The sequence below is a fragment of the Peromyscus maniculatus genome, chromosome 22 (assembly GCF_049852395.1).
Source record: "Peromyscus maniculatus bairdii isolate BWxNUB_F1_BW_parent chromosome 22, HU_Pman_BW_mat_3.1, whole genome shotgun sequence".
In the NCBI taxonomy this organism is placed as follows: Eukaryota; Metazoa; Chordata; class Mammalia; order Rodentia; family Cricetidae; genus Peromyscus; species Peromyscus maniculatus.
Window position 1 is genome coordinate 4,268,350 of NC_134873.1, and position 16,207 is coordinate 4,284,556.

The following is a 16,207-nucleotide window of genomic DNA, read 5'->3' on the forward strand; positions in this document are numbered from 1 at the left end:
AATGTAGGCCAGGGCTCTTGCAGAGGACCCAGGTTTGGTTCCCAGCACCCAGGGCCCCCGAGGACCTCCTCACCCCTGCAGGCACTGCACGCGCATGGCACACACACTCGCAAGCAAAACACCCAACTCATAAAATAAACCTTACAACACTAAATCCCACAGCCTGGTGCCCACAGCCTGGTGCGGTGGCGCGCGCCTTTAATGCCAGCCCTCGGGAGGCAGAGGCAGGCGGGTCCCTGTGAGTTCGAGGCCAGCCTGGTCTACATAGGGAGCTCCAGGATGGCTCAGGAGGTTAAGAAGTTTATTTCAAGCAAAATGGGGTGCATGTGAAAAACTTGTGCACTGCACCTTGGGTGGGGTCCGCTATGTACCCCACGTCCATCTATCCATGCGCATGCGCAGCGTCCTGCAGGCATCCTGACGTCAGAGCCACCCCCAGCTCCGCACACAGAAGCCAGGCCTGCACTCCCAGCGTCCTGAAAGGCCGCTAACCCTGACAGTGCTCCCATCCAGGCACATCCAGAGAGGGGTGTGGCTTGCACCCACAGGAGAGATGAGGGTGCCATGGGAATCCAGCTGCTGCATCGGCGCAGGCGCACGGAGGTCAAGCAACTCCATCCGGGACCAATGTCCAGCTGCGTCGGGCCACACCCCACAGTGCCAGGGCCCCTGAGCTCCCTGAAGTTTCTTGGTGTTGTGGGCAGCCACCCCCCCCCAAGTCCAGGGCCGTTAGTGACCCTTACAGTGGTTGGCAGTGGCTGACAGTCCCCCCCATCACTACCCAGCTCAGACGAACTGCGGCCGCCGGTCCCCGCTGGTGATCTGGCCCCCCCGGAGCCGCATGGTGGGCAGGGGGGCCCGGGCGGTGTTGTTGGACTGGTTGGTGTTGAAGGCGCACAGCTGTTGGCCCGGCTCTCCATCCTCCCCCTCCAGCTGCTCCTCACTGCCGCTGCGGCTTTGGGGACCTTCCTCTAGACCTGCCTCAGCCTCGGGCTGCTCCAGGAAACTGAGGCGGTGCAGGGCGCTGGCGTCGGAGGACGACAGGGCATCAGAGGCCTCTTCCAACTCCGAGTCTGAGTCATTCGATGCCACTCGGGATTCTGTGGCCGAGAGAAGGGGATGAAGAGAGAGGGTGGAGGGTGGGGTGAAGGCAAAACCAGAGACAGACAAAAATCAAAAGACAGAAAAACTTGTCCTGTGACCAAGGCTCAGCCACCCCGGACTCCAGGACCGTCCCCAGCCCACCCTTTCCCTCCGCTGGCCCTGCGGTGGGTCTGCAGATGCTCACAGGCCCCCCGCCCTCTGTCCCCTCCCTGGGGTCCCTGGGGGGGTCTGTAGACGCTCACAGGCCCCCCGCCCTCTGTCCCCTCCCTGGGGTCCCTGTGGGGGGGGTCTGCAGCCCCTCACAGGCCCCCCGCCCTCTGTCCCCTCCCTGGGGTCCCTGTGGGGGGGGGTCTGCAGCCCCTCACAGGCCCCCCGCCCTCTGTCCCCTCCCTGGGGTCCCTGGGGGGGTCTGCAGACGCACACATGCCCCCCGCCCTCTGTCCCCCCCCTGGGGTCCCTGCGGGGGTGGGGGGTGGTCTGCAGATGCACACAGGCCCTCCGCCCTCTGTCCCCTCCCTGGGGTCCCTGCAGGGGGGGTCTGCAGCCCCTCACAGGCCCCCCCCCTCTGTCCCCTCCCTGGGGTCACTGGGGGGGGCGTCTGTAGACGCTCACAGGCCCCCTGCCCTCTGTCCCCTCCCTGGGGTCCCTGCGGGGGAGGGGGGTCTGCAGACGCTCACAGGCCCTCGGCCCTCTGTCCCCTCCCTGGGGTCCCTGGGGAGGTCTGCAGACACACACAGGCCCCCCGCCCTCTGTCCCCTCCCTGGGGTCCCTGGGGCAGGCCCTCGGCCCTCTGTCCCCTCCCTGGGGTAGGCAGCCACCAACACAGTAAAGGAAAAGTCAGTTTACGCGGACAACGCTTCACCAGTGACTCGGCCTGAGCTGACCCTGGGCCCCCACTCACCTCGGCCTCCGTCCTCCACCTCCTGCAGGGGGAAGTCCAGGCCCTCAGCGGCCTCCAGCTGTGCACAGTGGGCGGAGGCCCCCTCCTGCATTGTGAGAAAGTGTTGGGGGTGGGCCGGCTCCAGCACACCCAACCCCAGGTCCACCTGTACATTTTTAATTTATTTAATCCTTATTTTGCGTGTCTGGGTGTTTTGCCTGTGCATGCATGTAGGTATTTGTGTCTGTGTGCGTAGTTGGTGCTCCTCCGGGGCCAGAAGAGGGCATCAGATCCCCCAAACTGGACTTGCAGACAACTGTGAGCTGCCTCCTGAGTGCCGAGAACAGAACCCAGGTCCTCTGCAAGAGCAGCTGGTGCTAACTGCTGAGCCTGTTCATCTCCAGCCCCGTAACCTTGGTAACTTTTAATTTTTTTTTTTTTCCGCCGAGACAGGGTTTCTCTGTGTAGTTTTGGAGCCTGTCCTGGATCTCGCTCTGTAGACCAAGCTGACCTTGAACTCACAGAGATCCGCCTGCCTCTGCCTCCCCAGTGCTGGGATTAAAGATAATTTTGGTTTTTTTGGATACAGGTACATAAGGTTCTCATGTAGCTCAGGCTAGCTTCATCCTCTGTAGCTGAGGATGGCCTTGAACTTCTGGGCCTTCCTCCACCTGAGTCCTGCGATGAGAGGCCCACACCGCAGCCTGGCTTTTTGGTGCTGGGGGTGGAACCCAGGGCTTCCTGCATGCTAGGCCGGCGCTCTGCTGTTGAGCTGTACCCAGAACCCTCCGATCATTTCTGTGTGTCACTACCCACAGCCCGAGCACTCCCACACCACCAACCCTCCTTTACCTGGCCGCCAGGCGCCTCCTCTGGCTCCTCCTCAAAGATCAGGCCATAGTGGACGATCAGAGTCTCAATGACACGGGCCTGGTGCGGGTAGTCTACCAGGGAGGAGAGGGACACGGTGGCTTCCGTGGGCCGCGGCCGCAGCAGCGTGGGTCCGAAGACGATGCCCAGGTTCCCAGGGGTCATCTTATTGTCCTGCTCCACCTCCACGATCCTGGGGTGGGGAGCAGCGGGAGAAGGGCGTGAGTGAGTGACGCGGAGCCGCAGGGCTCCCAGACGGCGGGCGCTGCCCCACCAGGGACGCTCACCTTCGCAGGTGCCTCAGCAGGTACAGCAGCGTGGCCCGGTTTTCCGCGGGCAGGTCCCGCATGAGCTCACGCAGGCGCCCCACCATGGCCACGGTTGCAGCCTCACTCTCGGACCCGTCCTGCCGGCCCCGGCTCGCCGCCTTGGCCTCGGCCTCGGCCTTGATGCTGTCCTTGGCGAGCCCCACCAGCTCATGGTAAAAGCGGAAAGAGATGAGCGGCTCCGGCAGCTGCGGGACGACACACCAGACACAGGTCACAGGCCTGGCTGGCCGCAGAAGTGCGGGGCTCACAGCTACAGCCCCAGGAGGACGCCTGTCAGCCCCGCCCATCAGCCCTGGCCACGCCCACCAGATCAAGATCCTCCCACTATACTGCCTAACTCCGCCCATCCCTGTACCTGCCACTCCACGCCCACCCACCTCTAGCCACGCCCACCCGCGCAGACCACGCCCTCTATGCCAGGGGCCTACCCACCCCATCCTCAGACCTGCTCTACGGGCCATCCCCAGTGGCTGGGTAAGGCACATAGCCACGCCCACCCGGTTTTAGCCCCGCCCCAGATGTTTGCCTTCCACAGCCACGCCCACCCAGCTCTTGCCACGCCCATTAGCATAGACTGCGACCCCACAGTCTCTCACCTGCAATGCCACCCCAAGCCTTCCCCATACCCCCCCCCACCTCCCACTAGGGGCCCATGCCCCGCAGCCCCTGACCATCCCCCACGTCGAGCCCCGGCCACGCCCCGCCCCGGCCACGCCCCCACAGGCCGCACGCCCCGGTCCGTCCACGTCGAGCCACGCCCACGCCCCGCCCCGGCCCCGCCCCCACAGGACGCACATCCCGGCCACGCCCCGCCCCGGCCCGCCACAGGCCGCACATCCCGGTCCCTCCTTTTCCTCACCTGCCGCAGGTACAGCTTTAGGACGTTGCTGATGTCGTGGGGCGAGGCCTGCGACAACTCCACCAGCTCCTTGCCATTCTCAAAGGCCTGGCACAGCTTCTCCACGCGCGTCTTCACGCCGTTGACGCGGTAGATCCCCTGGGAGGCGGCAGTCACCCTCAAGCCGCCCTCGCCCCCGCTGCCTGCCCTCCGCGCCCCACGGAACCCTCCTGTCCCCCGGCCTCACCTTGGTGTGCAGCGCCCGCCGCTCAATCTCGCAGACGCATTTTTTGATAATGAAGGGCACGCCGTCCGGGGTGCTGCGGGCTGCGTGGCTGAAGTCCTGTCCGAACAGCTGCAGGCGGCCCTGCAGCTTCTTGTGGCCGCACTGGATGGCCAGAGTCTCCAGGCACTTTTTGTGGCAAGCCAGGCAGCACTGGAGGAGAGGCGAACGGGACTCTTCCAGACGCCCACGTGAGGACCAGACCCCTCCACCATAACCCTCCAGACGCCCACTGAGGACCAGACCCCTCCACCATAACCTTCCAGACGCCCACGTGAGCCAGACCCCACCGCCATAACACTGCCCACGCCCACTGAGGACCAGACCCCTCCACCATAACCCTCCAGGTACCCACGTGAGGACCAGACCCCACCGCCATAATCCTCCAGGTGCCCACGTGAGGACCAGACCCCACCGCCATAATCCTCCAGGTGCCCACGTGAGCCAGACCCCACCGCCATAACCCTCCCGACGCCCACGTGAGGACCAGACCCCTCCACCATAACCCTCCAGACACCCACGTGAGGACCAGACCCCTCCACCATAACCCTCCAGACGCCCACATGAGGACCAGACCCCTCCACCATAACCCTCCAGACACCCACGTGAGGACCAGACCCCTCCACCATAACCCTCCAGACGCCCACATGAGGACCAGACCCCTCCACCATAACCCTCCAGACACCCACGTGAGGACCAGACCCCTCCACCATAACCCTCCAGACGCCCACATGAGGACCAGACCCCTCCACCATAACCCTCCAGACGCCCACATGAGGACCAGACCCAACCACCATAACCCTCCCGACGCCCACGTGAGGACCAGACCCTCCTGGCTCTGCCTCCCAAGTGCTGATCTTTCTGAGACAGGGTCTCTCTCACCTAGCCCAGGCTGGCTTCAGACTTGTTACGTAGCCAAGGATGACCTTGACTCACCTCACCGCCTCCACCTCCCGAGAGCCGGGTGACAGGTGTGCACCACCATGCCTCCCCTTCGTGGTACTGGGGACAACGGAGCCCAGAGCTCTCCCCACGCCAGGTCAGTCCCCTCCCCGCCCAGGGCTCTGGGTCCCCACACACCTCCTCGCACTCGGCGCCCTGGAAGTACACGTAGCTGTTACACTCTCTGCACTTGGCCGGCGTGCGCAGCTTCCGAAGTCGGTGTGTGCGAGCCGCCTTGGACAGTCCCACGTGGCGGAAGGGCCCGCTGGGCATGGCCACGGGTAACTCGGGGTCCATGCCATTGAGGTCGGCTGTGGACAGGATGAAAGGCCAGCGTCACCGATGCAGGAAGAGGCCCGTGGGAGAGATCACGTTCATCCTCCACCCACCGCTCCGGTCCCTTTGGGAGCCCCTCACCTGCGTCAAAGGCTGAGGCCACCAGGCCGGCTTCCTGGTCCACCAGCTCCTCACTGGATGACATGGTCCCACTGGACGACGTTCGATCGAACTTCTTAAAGTCCCCTACGTGGGAAACGGGGCGTTAGGCACTGGAGCCAGGCCGGCCAGGCCAGGGACCCCCCTGTGTGACTAGCACCCAGCTGCTCCTTCACCTGAGCTGGTGTCCAGGCCAACTTCGGTGTCCGAGATGGAGATGGGCCAGGACTTGTGTACCTGGTGACCACGTCCACCTGCAGGATGAGAGAGAGGGGTGAGCAGAGAGTGTCTCCACGGCGGGAAGCAGGGGCGTCGGATCGCAGCGTCCGCCCTGCGCCCCTGCGCACACTCACCCCTGTGGTCCTTGCCGGGAGCGCCCTCGGAGGTGCCGCCATCCTCGGGGGGGCTGCCAGCAGCTTCAGGTCCTGCGGCGTCCGCGGGGTTGAAGCTGCCTTTCCGTGTACGCATGACTGGGGACCTGGCGGTGGACAGGTGTAAGGGGACCCGCCCCCCACTGCCCCCCCCCAGCCCTGCCACCCACACCCGCCGCAAGCGTGCGGCTGCACCCAGCGTTGCGGAGACGTGAGGTACCAGGCGTTGGTGGGGACGTGAGGCTCGAAGTCGTAGCGCACGTCGGGCTCCTCGCCTCGCTGCAGCTGACGCACGTGCGACGCATACTGCTGGCCCGGGTCATACAGCTTGCTGCTCTCGCACAGCATCTGGAAGTGCACAGGCAGCGGAGCTGTCTGCATGTGCATCAGCTGGTAATAGGAGATGGTGGCCTGCGTGGGGGGGGGGGGGAATGTGCCAGTCAGAGGCTGGGCCACGCCCTTGGCCACGCCCCACACCAACAAGCCCCTCCCACAGCGCAGGCCCCTGTCCCAACAGCACCGCACTCCCGTGTACGGCGCCTACCGGCCCCTCCTCCCGTCCGTCGGTCACGCCCGGCCCCTCCTAAGGTCCACAGCAGACCGTGACCCTCCCGAGGGTGCTTTACCTGTGGGCCGCCCCATCCACTAAACCACACCCACCAGGCCCGGCCCCTGCGCTCTGCCCGAAGCCCCGCCCCTCCAAGCCCCGCCCCTTGCCTTCAGGCCCAGGCCACTCTCCCATGACCGCCCTGACCTTACTGGGACCCGGCCGTACTATCCTGCTTGGACCGGACTAGACCTGTCCTAGCTATGACCCCCTGCTGCCGCACCCCAACCTGCCCATTGCCCCACCCCACCCCGGGCACCAAACACCGCCCGCGGCGCCCCTCTGCGAGCCTCGGCCCACCAGGTCACACACCGACTTGATGGTCTGATCACTCTGCCTGATGACCTCCTGGATCTGCCGCAGCGCCGTCACCTTTGTGTCCTCCAGCTCCTGCTTCTGCGTCTTCGCGTCCGCCACGCACGTGCGGTAGGTGGCCATTGCCTCCTCGGCCTGGGGGCGGGGTCAGTGAGGGTCTTGACACAGACACTCCGGAGAGGCCCGCATAGTGGGCAGAACGGTCACCAGGGAGGGGCTGGGGGCGTGGTCAGAGCGGAGCCCCGCCCAGAATCCCCAGTGAGGGCTGGGGGCGTGGTCAGGGTGGAGCCCCGCCCAGAATCCCCAGTGAGGGCTGGGGGCGTGGTCAGAGTGGAGCCCCGCCCAGAATCCCCAGTGAGGGGCTGGGGCGTGGTCAGGGTGGAGCCCCGCCTAGAATCCCCAGTGAGGGGGCTGGGGGCGTGGTCAGAGTGGAGCCCCGCCCAGAATCCCCAGTGAGGGGCTGGGGCGTGGTCAGGGTGGAGCCCCGCCCAGAATCCCCAGTGAGGGGGCTGGGGGCGTGGTCAGAGTGGAGCCCCGCCCAGAATCCCCCAGTGAGGGGCTGGGGGCGTGGTCAGGGGTGGGCGGACCCAGAGGTCCATTCCCAGTGCAGTCAAACTTCATAAATAGTAAGAGGAGCCCGCATAGGTGCTGGGAAGGACGCGGGCCTGGAGGCGGCGGCTGCGCGCGCACACGGCCCCTGGAGGCCCCTCCTGCTCATGCACCTTGTTCTTGGCCTCCTCCTCCAGCCGCCGCCTCTTGTCCAGGGCCTTGGAGGCTGCCGTGCCCGCCCCGGGCCCCGTGCCCTGCTGCTCCTCCTCGGCTTTGGCCACCTGGAGCCGGGCCTTGTCGTGGTCTTCACAGCGCTGTTTGTAGCCCTGCTTGGCCTTGCGGAGGTTGGCCTCGGCCTCTTGCTGCAAGAGAAGAGAGAGGCTGCAGCCTGGGCCTCCTTCCATCCCCGCCTCACCAGCAAGGACCCCACACTCCCACCCAGCCAGCAGGGGCCCTGGACAGGAGCCACCCGGGAGCATGTGCAATGGGGGTCGCACAGAGAAACCGAGGCACGACTCAGAGCTGAACAGAAACACAAACTGAGTCATCTCCCTGCGCCCCAAGCCACGTCTGAGAAGGTTTCACTTCCTTTCTTACAGATGAAAACACAGAGCCGCCCAGGCAGGAAGCCAAGCACCCCGGGCTGGCCGGAAGCACTGAGTCACAAACTAACATGTCTGGGTTGAGGGGAGCCCACACCCCACAGCCTGAAAGACAGAAACCTAGACACGGAGGCCAGGGGCTCCAGGGGCTCCAGCGTCCCAGGAGAGCTCAACCTTAGCCTGGGTTATAAACCTCAAACTGGGTGTGCTGGGGTGTGCTTTAATCCCAGCCCTCGGGAGGCAGAGGCAGGCGGATCTCTGTGAGTTCAAGGCCAGCCTGGTCTACAGAGTGAGTTCCAGGACAGCCAGGGCTACAAAGAGAAACCCTGTCTCGAAAAACCAAACAAAAGAAAAACCTCACAGCAAAGCAAGGGTCTCAGGAGACCGGCTTCATACAGTTTCTCAACCTGTGGGCCGCGACCTCTTCAAGGGTCGCATGGCCCTTTCCAGGGGTTGCATGTCAGATGTTGACATTAGGATCCAGAACAGCAGCAGAATTGCAGTGATGAGGTAGCAACGGAAATACTTTCTGGTTGTGGGTCACCACAGCGTGAGCAACTGACTGTGTTAGGAAGGCTGGGAGCCGCTGGTTGAGCAGGTAAAAGCATTTGTCCCCAGGGTGAGGGACCTAGCCCACTGGTGGCGGTGGTGGTGGCACACCCCTTTAATCCCAGCCCTCAGGAGGCAGAGGCAAGAGAATCTGTGAGTTCGAGGCCAGCCTGGGCTACAGAGCGAGTCCCAGGACAGCCAGGGCCACACAGAGAGAAACTGTCTCAAAAAAAAAAAAATAAATAAAAATAAAAAAGAAAGAAAGAAGAAAGTCAAATTGCTAGACTGGAACTATCAGATGATCAGGGACTCCCAACAGTACTGCAGTTTGTGTTCTAAGATCTGTGTAGAGCTCTGGGAAGTCAGTACAAGCCCTGACTGATGCATTTTGAACAAAGGATGTGAACAGAGAGGCTTCACAGAAACTGAGGAGGGGGGCTGTCACTGGGGGGGACAGCAGTTTGCACACCCCCAGCTACAGTGACGGAGGACCCCAGACGCCACCTCTGTGTCTGTGTTCACACACCTATGGAAGCCAGAGGTCCCGGGGTGGGACCTGCCTCTCCACCTTGTCATTTTCTTTTGTTTTTGAGACGGGGTCACCCTGTGCAGTCCTGGCTGAACCAGGACTCACAGAGATCCGCCTGCCTCTGCCTCCCGAGTGTGGGATTAAGAGTGTGAGCCGCCGCCGCCACGCCTATCCTCCACCTTGTGTTTTGAGGCGAGGCCTCTCACTGAACCCAGATTCAGTGAGGCTGTCCAGCTGGTGAGCCCCCGATCCACCCATCCCCAGTGCTGGGGTTACGGATGTGCAGGGCCATGCCTGGCTTTGATGTGGGTACTGGCCACACGGGGTCCCCACGTTTTCCTGACAGGTACTCCCCCCCCCTCCGAGCCATCTACCCCAGGCCACCCCGTGCCTTTAAATGGCCCCAAAGAAAAATGCGACCAGTGTGTGCACAGGCATGGAGTGTGCACTGGGGCTGAGACTGTGCCTCAGTTTCTCTCCCCCTTTCTGAACGGCTGACAGAGTACACAGGACTCTTCCCCCCTCCCCCAGCTGTGGGACTCTGAGGAGCCACAGACGACAGTTCCTTGCAAGCACAGGGAACAGGGAACGTGCACTGTAGCGGGGTGTGCTGGTCGCAGGTATGCCCGCCCCTACCAGCTTCCTCTGCGCCCGGTGCCAGGACTCTTTGATCTCCTTCCTGCGCCTCTCATGCTCCAACCGCCGCAGGGTCAGGGGCTAAGAGAGACAGGAACCACCGTGAGTGCTGAGCCGGCGGGCGACATCCCCGCCCAGCCCACCTCGCCTCGGGCCCAGCTCACCTGCATGAACGTCTGGGTCTGCAGTGTGCCCACCGCCTGCACCATGCCGTGACCAAACTCCAGATCTTGTTCCAGGGCCAGTGAGTAGATGGACAAGAGGGGCATGTGGGGCTGGGGGGGAAGACGGCGCGTCACAAGGATAGGGACCGAGGCGGTCCCAGCAACTCCTGCCCTTGCTTCCTGCAGCCACCCTGGGCACCAGCCAGGCATGGCATCCAGCAGAGGCCTTAGAAGGAGCAGGAGGGAGCAGCCGGGCCTATGGTGCTCCTCCGCATCCTTCAAATATCCCTCCCCACCCACTTGGGCCAACCCACCTCATGGGTGACGCTCTGCCTGCAGCTGTGAACAACCTTCTGCAGACCTTTGGCGAATTCCATCTCTGCCAGGGGGAGGATGCAGAGTGAGGCTTCAGCAATGGCCCCACCCCACCCCCCCACCCCGTCCTGGTGTCTCCTCGCCCCTCACCCAGAGTGGTCCGCTTGTCCAGGTAGCTGATGAGGTCCTTCATGTACTTGGCCATGTCTTTTGCGTACTGCAGGGCAGCGTCCACGCCCCCCTCGCAGCGCTGGAGAAGCATGTCCACCTCCTCGGGGGGCAGGCAGCCTGTGGGGGCCAGCGCTCAGTCCCGACGGCCACCTCCCGTCTCCTCGCGGCTCCTGCCGTCTCCTGCCTCCCAGGCCCACACCCCAGAGGCACTCACCCTCCTCACATTCCTCCACACTGGGCGGGGGCCCCTCGCTGCTGGGTCCGTAAAGGTTCTCCATGGACTGGAAGAGGAAACATGCCCCGTTCCAGGACACACCTCTGCCCCCTTGGCTCTGACGCCCTCTACGGCTCCCCACGGCCCGCGAGGTAGTCAAGAAGGCCCGGGCCAGGGGCCTACCCTGTGGAGATGGCCGTCCCCCCCCCACAGACACGGTGACCCAGACAGATGTGCCCCCCCCGTCTGCTCACCTGGCTGGGGTCCCCGGGGGGCACGGCCAGAAGGGTACTGCTATCCACTTCACCCAAAAGGAACTCAGAGACACTGCAGGGCAGGGGGCGGGGGGGGGGGGTCATTCCAGAGGTCCATGAGCCATACTCCCCGACCCCGCTCTGCCCCCACAGGCCCCTGGAGCTCACGTGCAGCTGAAGGACACAGCAATGGTCTCCAGAGCCTTCTCAAACTCTCTCTTATCTGATTCATTGTTGCACTCATAATGAAAGGCTGAGGGGCAGAGAGGCGGCGGGAGTGCGCCTGTCAAATTCCTATGTATCCTTCAAAACCCCACTGCACACAGCCCCCTCTTCTGGGAAGCCCTCCCAGAGTGCACCTCCCTGGCTGACCTTTGACCTTGGCAATGAGCGTGCCGGCAGCTGTGAGCGTCTCCACGGTGTTCAGGAGCGGGTATTTGGAGATGACCTGGCGCATCACGCGCAGGGCTTCACCCAGGCACTCGTGGGCCAGCGGCCGCCGGGCCTCGAGGAGGTCTGCCAGGCAGAGGGAGCGTGGGTGAGAAGGAAGGGACTGGTTCCAGGCTTCCCGGCTTCCCAGAGGTGAGATGGGGAAACTGAGGCAGAGGTGAACCGGAGAGACGGTTTCCCCCAAGCAGCTCTGTTAATTCCACTCTCCTGGTGTTGTACCAGCAATGAGGATGTCACCTCCCCATTCTTTCTGCAGATGTGGATGGCGGCGAGGCACAGAGTGAAAGCCAGGCCGGGCGGTGGTGGCACGCGCCTTTAATCCCAGCCCTCGGGAGGCAGAGGCAGGCGGATCTCTGTGAGTTCGAGGCCAGCCTGGGCTACAGAGCGAGTTCCAGGACAGCCAGGGCTACACAGAGAAAATCGGTCTCAAAAAACCAAAAACAACAACAAAAACAAAGAGCAAAAGCCATTTACAAACGTCGTCTCACAGCTTTCCCTGTCCATCCAGCAGCCCTGGCGGTCCCTGCCTGGCAGTCTACCTTTGAGCAGCAGGGAGCCTTGGAAGGTGTCGGCGGAGAGGATGTGTCCTATCTGATGAACAAGACATTAACAATGTCTTCCTGTGCAGCCCAGACAGACCCGCGGGCCTCAAACTCCTCTGCCTCCCGGAGGCTGGGATGACAGGCCCGTGACACCGCAGCCCTTTAGCCTCTGTCCCCAAATGTCCAAAATCGGAAGGTGGAGTTTTTGCCTGTTCATTTTTTCCGCCTCACAGCGAGAGGCCCGGAGACCCTCCAGACGGAATCTGAGAAGGCTCCCTGGCCCTCTGCAGGCACCCAGGTCCCGCAGAATGCCACCCTGGGGGCGATTCCCTCCACATTTCTGTGGCTGGAGCCTGAGTCCGCGTCCGGGAGGCGGACTTGGCTCCAGGAATCCCAGGACGCTGGCTGGGAAGCCGCGCCCCCTCCCGGGGCGTTCCAGGCAGGCACGTACCCCTTAGGGTCGCCAGGGTCCCTGCAGCTCCACGCATGGGCCTTCGTGGAAGGAAGATAATACCCGAGATGCAGCCCGGAGGAGTGCAGAGTCCCTGGCCACCCCCGGGGGCTGCGCAAAGGCCCTGAGCACGCACGTGTGCGCGGTCCCGGCGCCGGGTGGGGGACCCACGCCTTGGCACGGTCCTCTCACCTGGGGGCCCCGTCTGGCAGCGCTGGGGGCCGTGGTCCAGCGCTGGGTGCAGCGTCCCACAGACACACATGGCTCAGGGATGCAGGGCGGGGCGGACGCTAGTGTGTGGCCCCGGAGACCCGAGTCCCGAGCGTCTGGGGGTCCTTAGAGCGATGGCCAGCAGCCAAACCGGCTCAGGCCGGTCCTCAGGCCCCGCCTCTCTCTGAGAACAACCCCACCTCCTTTACCTCCATAGGCTCACACGAGGGCTGTGCTCTAACCACAGAGCAGGAATTTGACTGGGAATGAGTGTGGGTTGTGCGGGAAACTGAGCTCAGGGCAGGAGGAGGCTCCAGAGAGAGGACCCTGCGGGCCTGTGTCCACCCCCAGCTGCCGTCTCAAATGCACCTGGACTGTCTGGGAACTGCGTTCCAGCCCCGTTTAGAGAAAGCCAGCCCCACAGGCCGGTGCACCCGGCAATCCCGCGCGCCCAGGCCAGCATCCAAGGATGCATGGGTGCGGAAAGGCCGGGAGATTAGGGCTTCCCCAGAAAAGCAGACTCAGCCTCCGCCCCGGAGAGCAGATAACCCCGGGGGCTCCCATCCTCTCCTGGGAGGCGGCCTGCAAAGGCCCCGCGGGGAGGCGGGACCCAGATCTCCCTGCGTCCGTGGGGTGGGGAGGCTGAGGGGGGTCGGGTTGAGCGCTGGGCAGAGCGCTTACATGTGGTTTCCGGGGAGCAGCCCGTGGGGCGGGCGCTGGTGCCCGACCCATCTCTCCGGGCTGCCGGAGACAAACAGGAAGGGGGTGAAAATAACCCTGGAGGAAACGGAGCCGTCAGCAACCGCGTGCAGGAGAAAACGGAACCGATATGCCTCAGGCCACTCACTCCCAGCGCCTCCCCATGCGTCCTCGGCCCTAACCCCTCCGTGTGTACCCGGCGCCCACAGCACTGCGCCCAGGGTCCTTCAGCTTCTGCAGCCATCGGCCCCCACACAACGCTCCTTACACACAATCTCCATTTCTAGGCTTTTGAGCAAATGCCTAAGACAGTCCTGTAGGTCAGGGAATGTCATCCAACTCCTACACATCCCTCAGAACCCTAGCTGGTACACACACTTCTTTGCATCCTATTTGAGGCCTCCTCGAGTCCCTCCCTTTCCTTTTCTTTTCTTTTTCATTTTTTCTTTTTATTGTTCTTTTCTTGTTTTTTCTTTTCTTTTTGAGGCAGGGTCTCACTGTGTTATTCTGGCTGCCCTGGAACTCATGGAGATCCTCCTGCCTACGTGCCGGGATGAAAGGCGTGCCCCTCTGCAGTCAGGGACTCTCACCATCCTGCAGCAGCACAAACTCCTTGAGTTTCTCCAAGCCCTCAGCGAAGCGGGCCACGTCAGCCAACAGGGTTGAGATGTCCTCTACGCCCTCAGGGAAGGGTCCCTCGCCGGGGAGCTCTGCCGGGCTGACAGCGGACAGGGGGCTTCGGTAACCCCTGCCCAGGGTCCAGGTGGCGGCCCCTGAGAGTGGGAAGCCGGCGGCGCTGGCGTGGCGGCTCAGGCTGGTGGGTCTCTTGAGTGTGCCTGTGGCCTTGGCGCCCGTGGACAGGGACGTGGCCGGTGGCTCTGGGCCTGGGGCCTCTGTACATTCCTTCCTGGGCAGTTCCTGGGAGGGCAGAGGGGAGAAGAATCAAGGGGGGGTCCTTCACCCTAAACGCTGCCTCAGTTTCCCCAGAACTTACTCACAGGGGTCAGAAGTCAGAGGGCAGAGATTTTGAAGCCCCCCCACACCTGTTACCCAACATCCTCCTCTCTTCATCTTTCACAAACAACGGTCCTTAACCCAAACCACAGCCTGGGGCGGGGCCCGCGGAGGCACAGCAGGGAGGGGGCACCCCACTTCCTGGTGGGGGTGGGGAGGGCCCTCGTGGGTCTCCTGCCCTCTAGCCACCCCCAGACTCCTCCGTGGGTGTCCACTTTCCAGAGACCTGAGGCCATCAGGCTCCTGGGCCCCAGCACACCCCACGGCCTGGCAGAGATGCCCCTAAAGTTCACAAACACCCGGAAACTCAGCAGGCACCTCCAGGTCCTGAAGAAGCTCAGAGACCCCCGAAATCTGCCCTCAAACTCGCACCCCAGTCCCACACCCCTTTCCCATTGGCTTCCAGAACCTTAGGTTTCCCGGACCCCATCTTACAGAGTCTCAAACCTGTCACTGCGGCTCTGCCCACTGAGCAGACCCCCCATGTCCTCGGCACACGACAGGGACGTGGTGGTCGTGCCTGGCAAAGATGGGTGACTTGGTGGCCACCCACGGCCGCCCCTACCGTAAAGCGGGTTCCCGGGTTCTGGCCCCTCTGTGCCGCCGCTGCCGCCTGCCATCCTGCCTGTCGGGGGCTGTAGCTGGTGCGGGCTCCCCACCACGGGCCCAGCATGGTGCCGTAGCCGCGCCCTGTGCCCAGCGGTGGCCACAGGCTGTGGGTGTCATCCCCGGCCCCCGCCCGCTCTGTGCTCCACTCACCCCTGAGGAAGACTGCGGGTTGGGGCTCCCCGCGCGGTTCTTTTTGGAAATGGAGGGGGTTTTCATAAGTTCTCGTTTCTTCCTCGAGAACATGGTGGAGCCAGTCCTGGCGGCCCCAGGTGTGGACAGCAGCCCTGGGGGGGTCTCAGCCCGGCAGCTCCCGGTGCTGGTCGTCTCTGGACCACATTGCTCAGGGCCACCCCCTCCCCAGCTGTCAGCCCCACGTGATGGGCCCGGCCCTCATTGGCGGGCAAGTCCCCAACACAGGAAAAGGCCCCCAGCGGAGGGAGGGCGGGAGGGAGAGAGGCGACGCCATAGACCCGCCCCCGGTGTGACGGTCCTTATGGGACTCTGCACACCAGCTCTGACACAGGTTCCCCACAGCGGCCCCTTTCCCCTTGTAGTTCTCTTCCTGGGGATGTGACCGCCTGACTCAGGCGCTAGCCGACCATGGCTGGGACACACTCTCCCAGATGCTGTCGGGAAGAGCCGTCTCATCCGAATAGTGACACAGAGGGACACAGACGAGAAGGTGGAGGAACAGAACGGAGCTCACATGCAGACCCAGCGGGCACCACCCGCAGGTGACCCCCCACTTCCTATGATCACCTGCCCTACAGTCTGCCGGGGACCACAGGGCAGGAAGGTGAACCGAGAGGCTTCTAACTCGCCCATCCTGCCGCCCGGAAGCCTCACTGCCCCGCTGGCCACCACTTGGCTCCTGTTCCCACCCAGCCTTCCACATCCCAGCTCCGAGCCTCATGGGATGAGCCCCATCTAATTTAGACACCCCATCCCTTAACTATCTAGACCCTCACCGACCTCAGCCACACTGGATGGCTCTCCAGGACACAGCCCAGGAAGCCCGCAGCCCGCGGTGCCCAGTCCCGCTCTCCAAGCTCTGGTCCAACCACAAACCCAGCCGAGGAGCCCCTTAAGGGTCCCATGCCTTCCCCCACTCATAGTTGGATGGCTGGGGTGGGGTGGAAGCTGTCTCAGGATGAGGGCAGGCTGGCTCTGGGGTGGGCTTCTGTTCCGGCCACGAAAGCTCCAGGGTCCTCTAAGCCATCTGGGACATTCCGCAGGCCTGACCTCATCTCTACTTCATGGTCAGAAACACTCACA

At 63.5% G+C, this 16,207-nt stretch overlaps 1 protein-coding gene across 5 annotated transcripts; it reads right to left on the reverse strand.

Moving 5' to 3' along the window:
- Positions 1 to 284: 284 nt before the first annotated feature.
- Arhgap45 (Rho GTPase activating protein 45) lies at positions 285 to 16,191 on the reverse strand. 5 transcript variants are annotated; one of them, XM_076558792.1, is made up of 23 exons: positions 15,905 to 16,191; positions 13,900 to 14,227; positions 11,330 to 11,473; positions 11,126 to 11,210; positions 10,958 to 11,030; positions 10,704 to 10,770; positions 10,469 to 10,606; positions 10,318 to 10,382; positions 10,004 to 10,114; positions 9,840 to 9,920; positions 7,697 to 7,885; positions 6,972 to 7,109; positions 6,273 to 6,463; positions 6,035 to 6,159; positions 5,858 to 5,935; positions 5,664 to 5,768; positions 5,385 to 5,557; positions 4,269 to 4,457; positions 4,043 to 4,180; positions 3,142 to 3,368; positions 2,837 to 3,047; positions 2,006 to 2,087; positions 285 to 1,100 (listed from the first exon to the last, which is right to left on the reverse strand). In XM_076558792.1, exons 1-23 carry the CDS (start codon positions 16,043 to 16,045, stop codon positions 787 to 789), a joined length of 3,393 nt encoding a protein of 1,130 aa, XP_076414907.1. In that variant the 5' UTR covers positions 16,046 to 16,191; the 3' UTR covers positions 285 to 786. The 5 variants fall into 5 exon arrangements, with proteins under 5 accessions (XP_076414907.1, XP_076414906.1, XP_006978273.1 ...); XM_076558791.1 differs by having other exon boundaries at positions 2,006 to 2,090; XM_006978211.4 differs by lacking the exon at positions 15,905 to 16,191 and adding an exon at positions 15,083 to 15,311 and having other exon boundaries at positions 2,006 to 2,090.
- Positions 16,192 to 16,207: the final 16 nt, after the last annotated feature.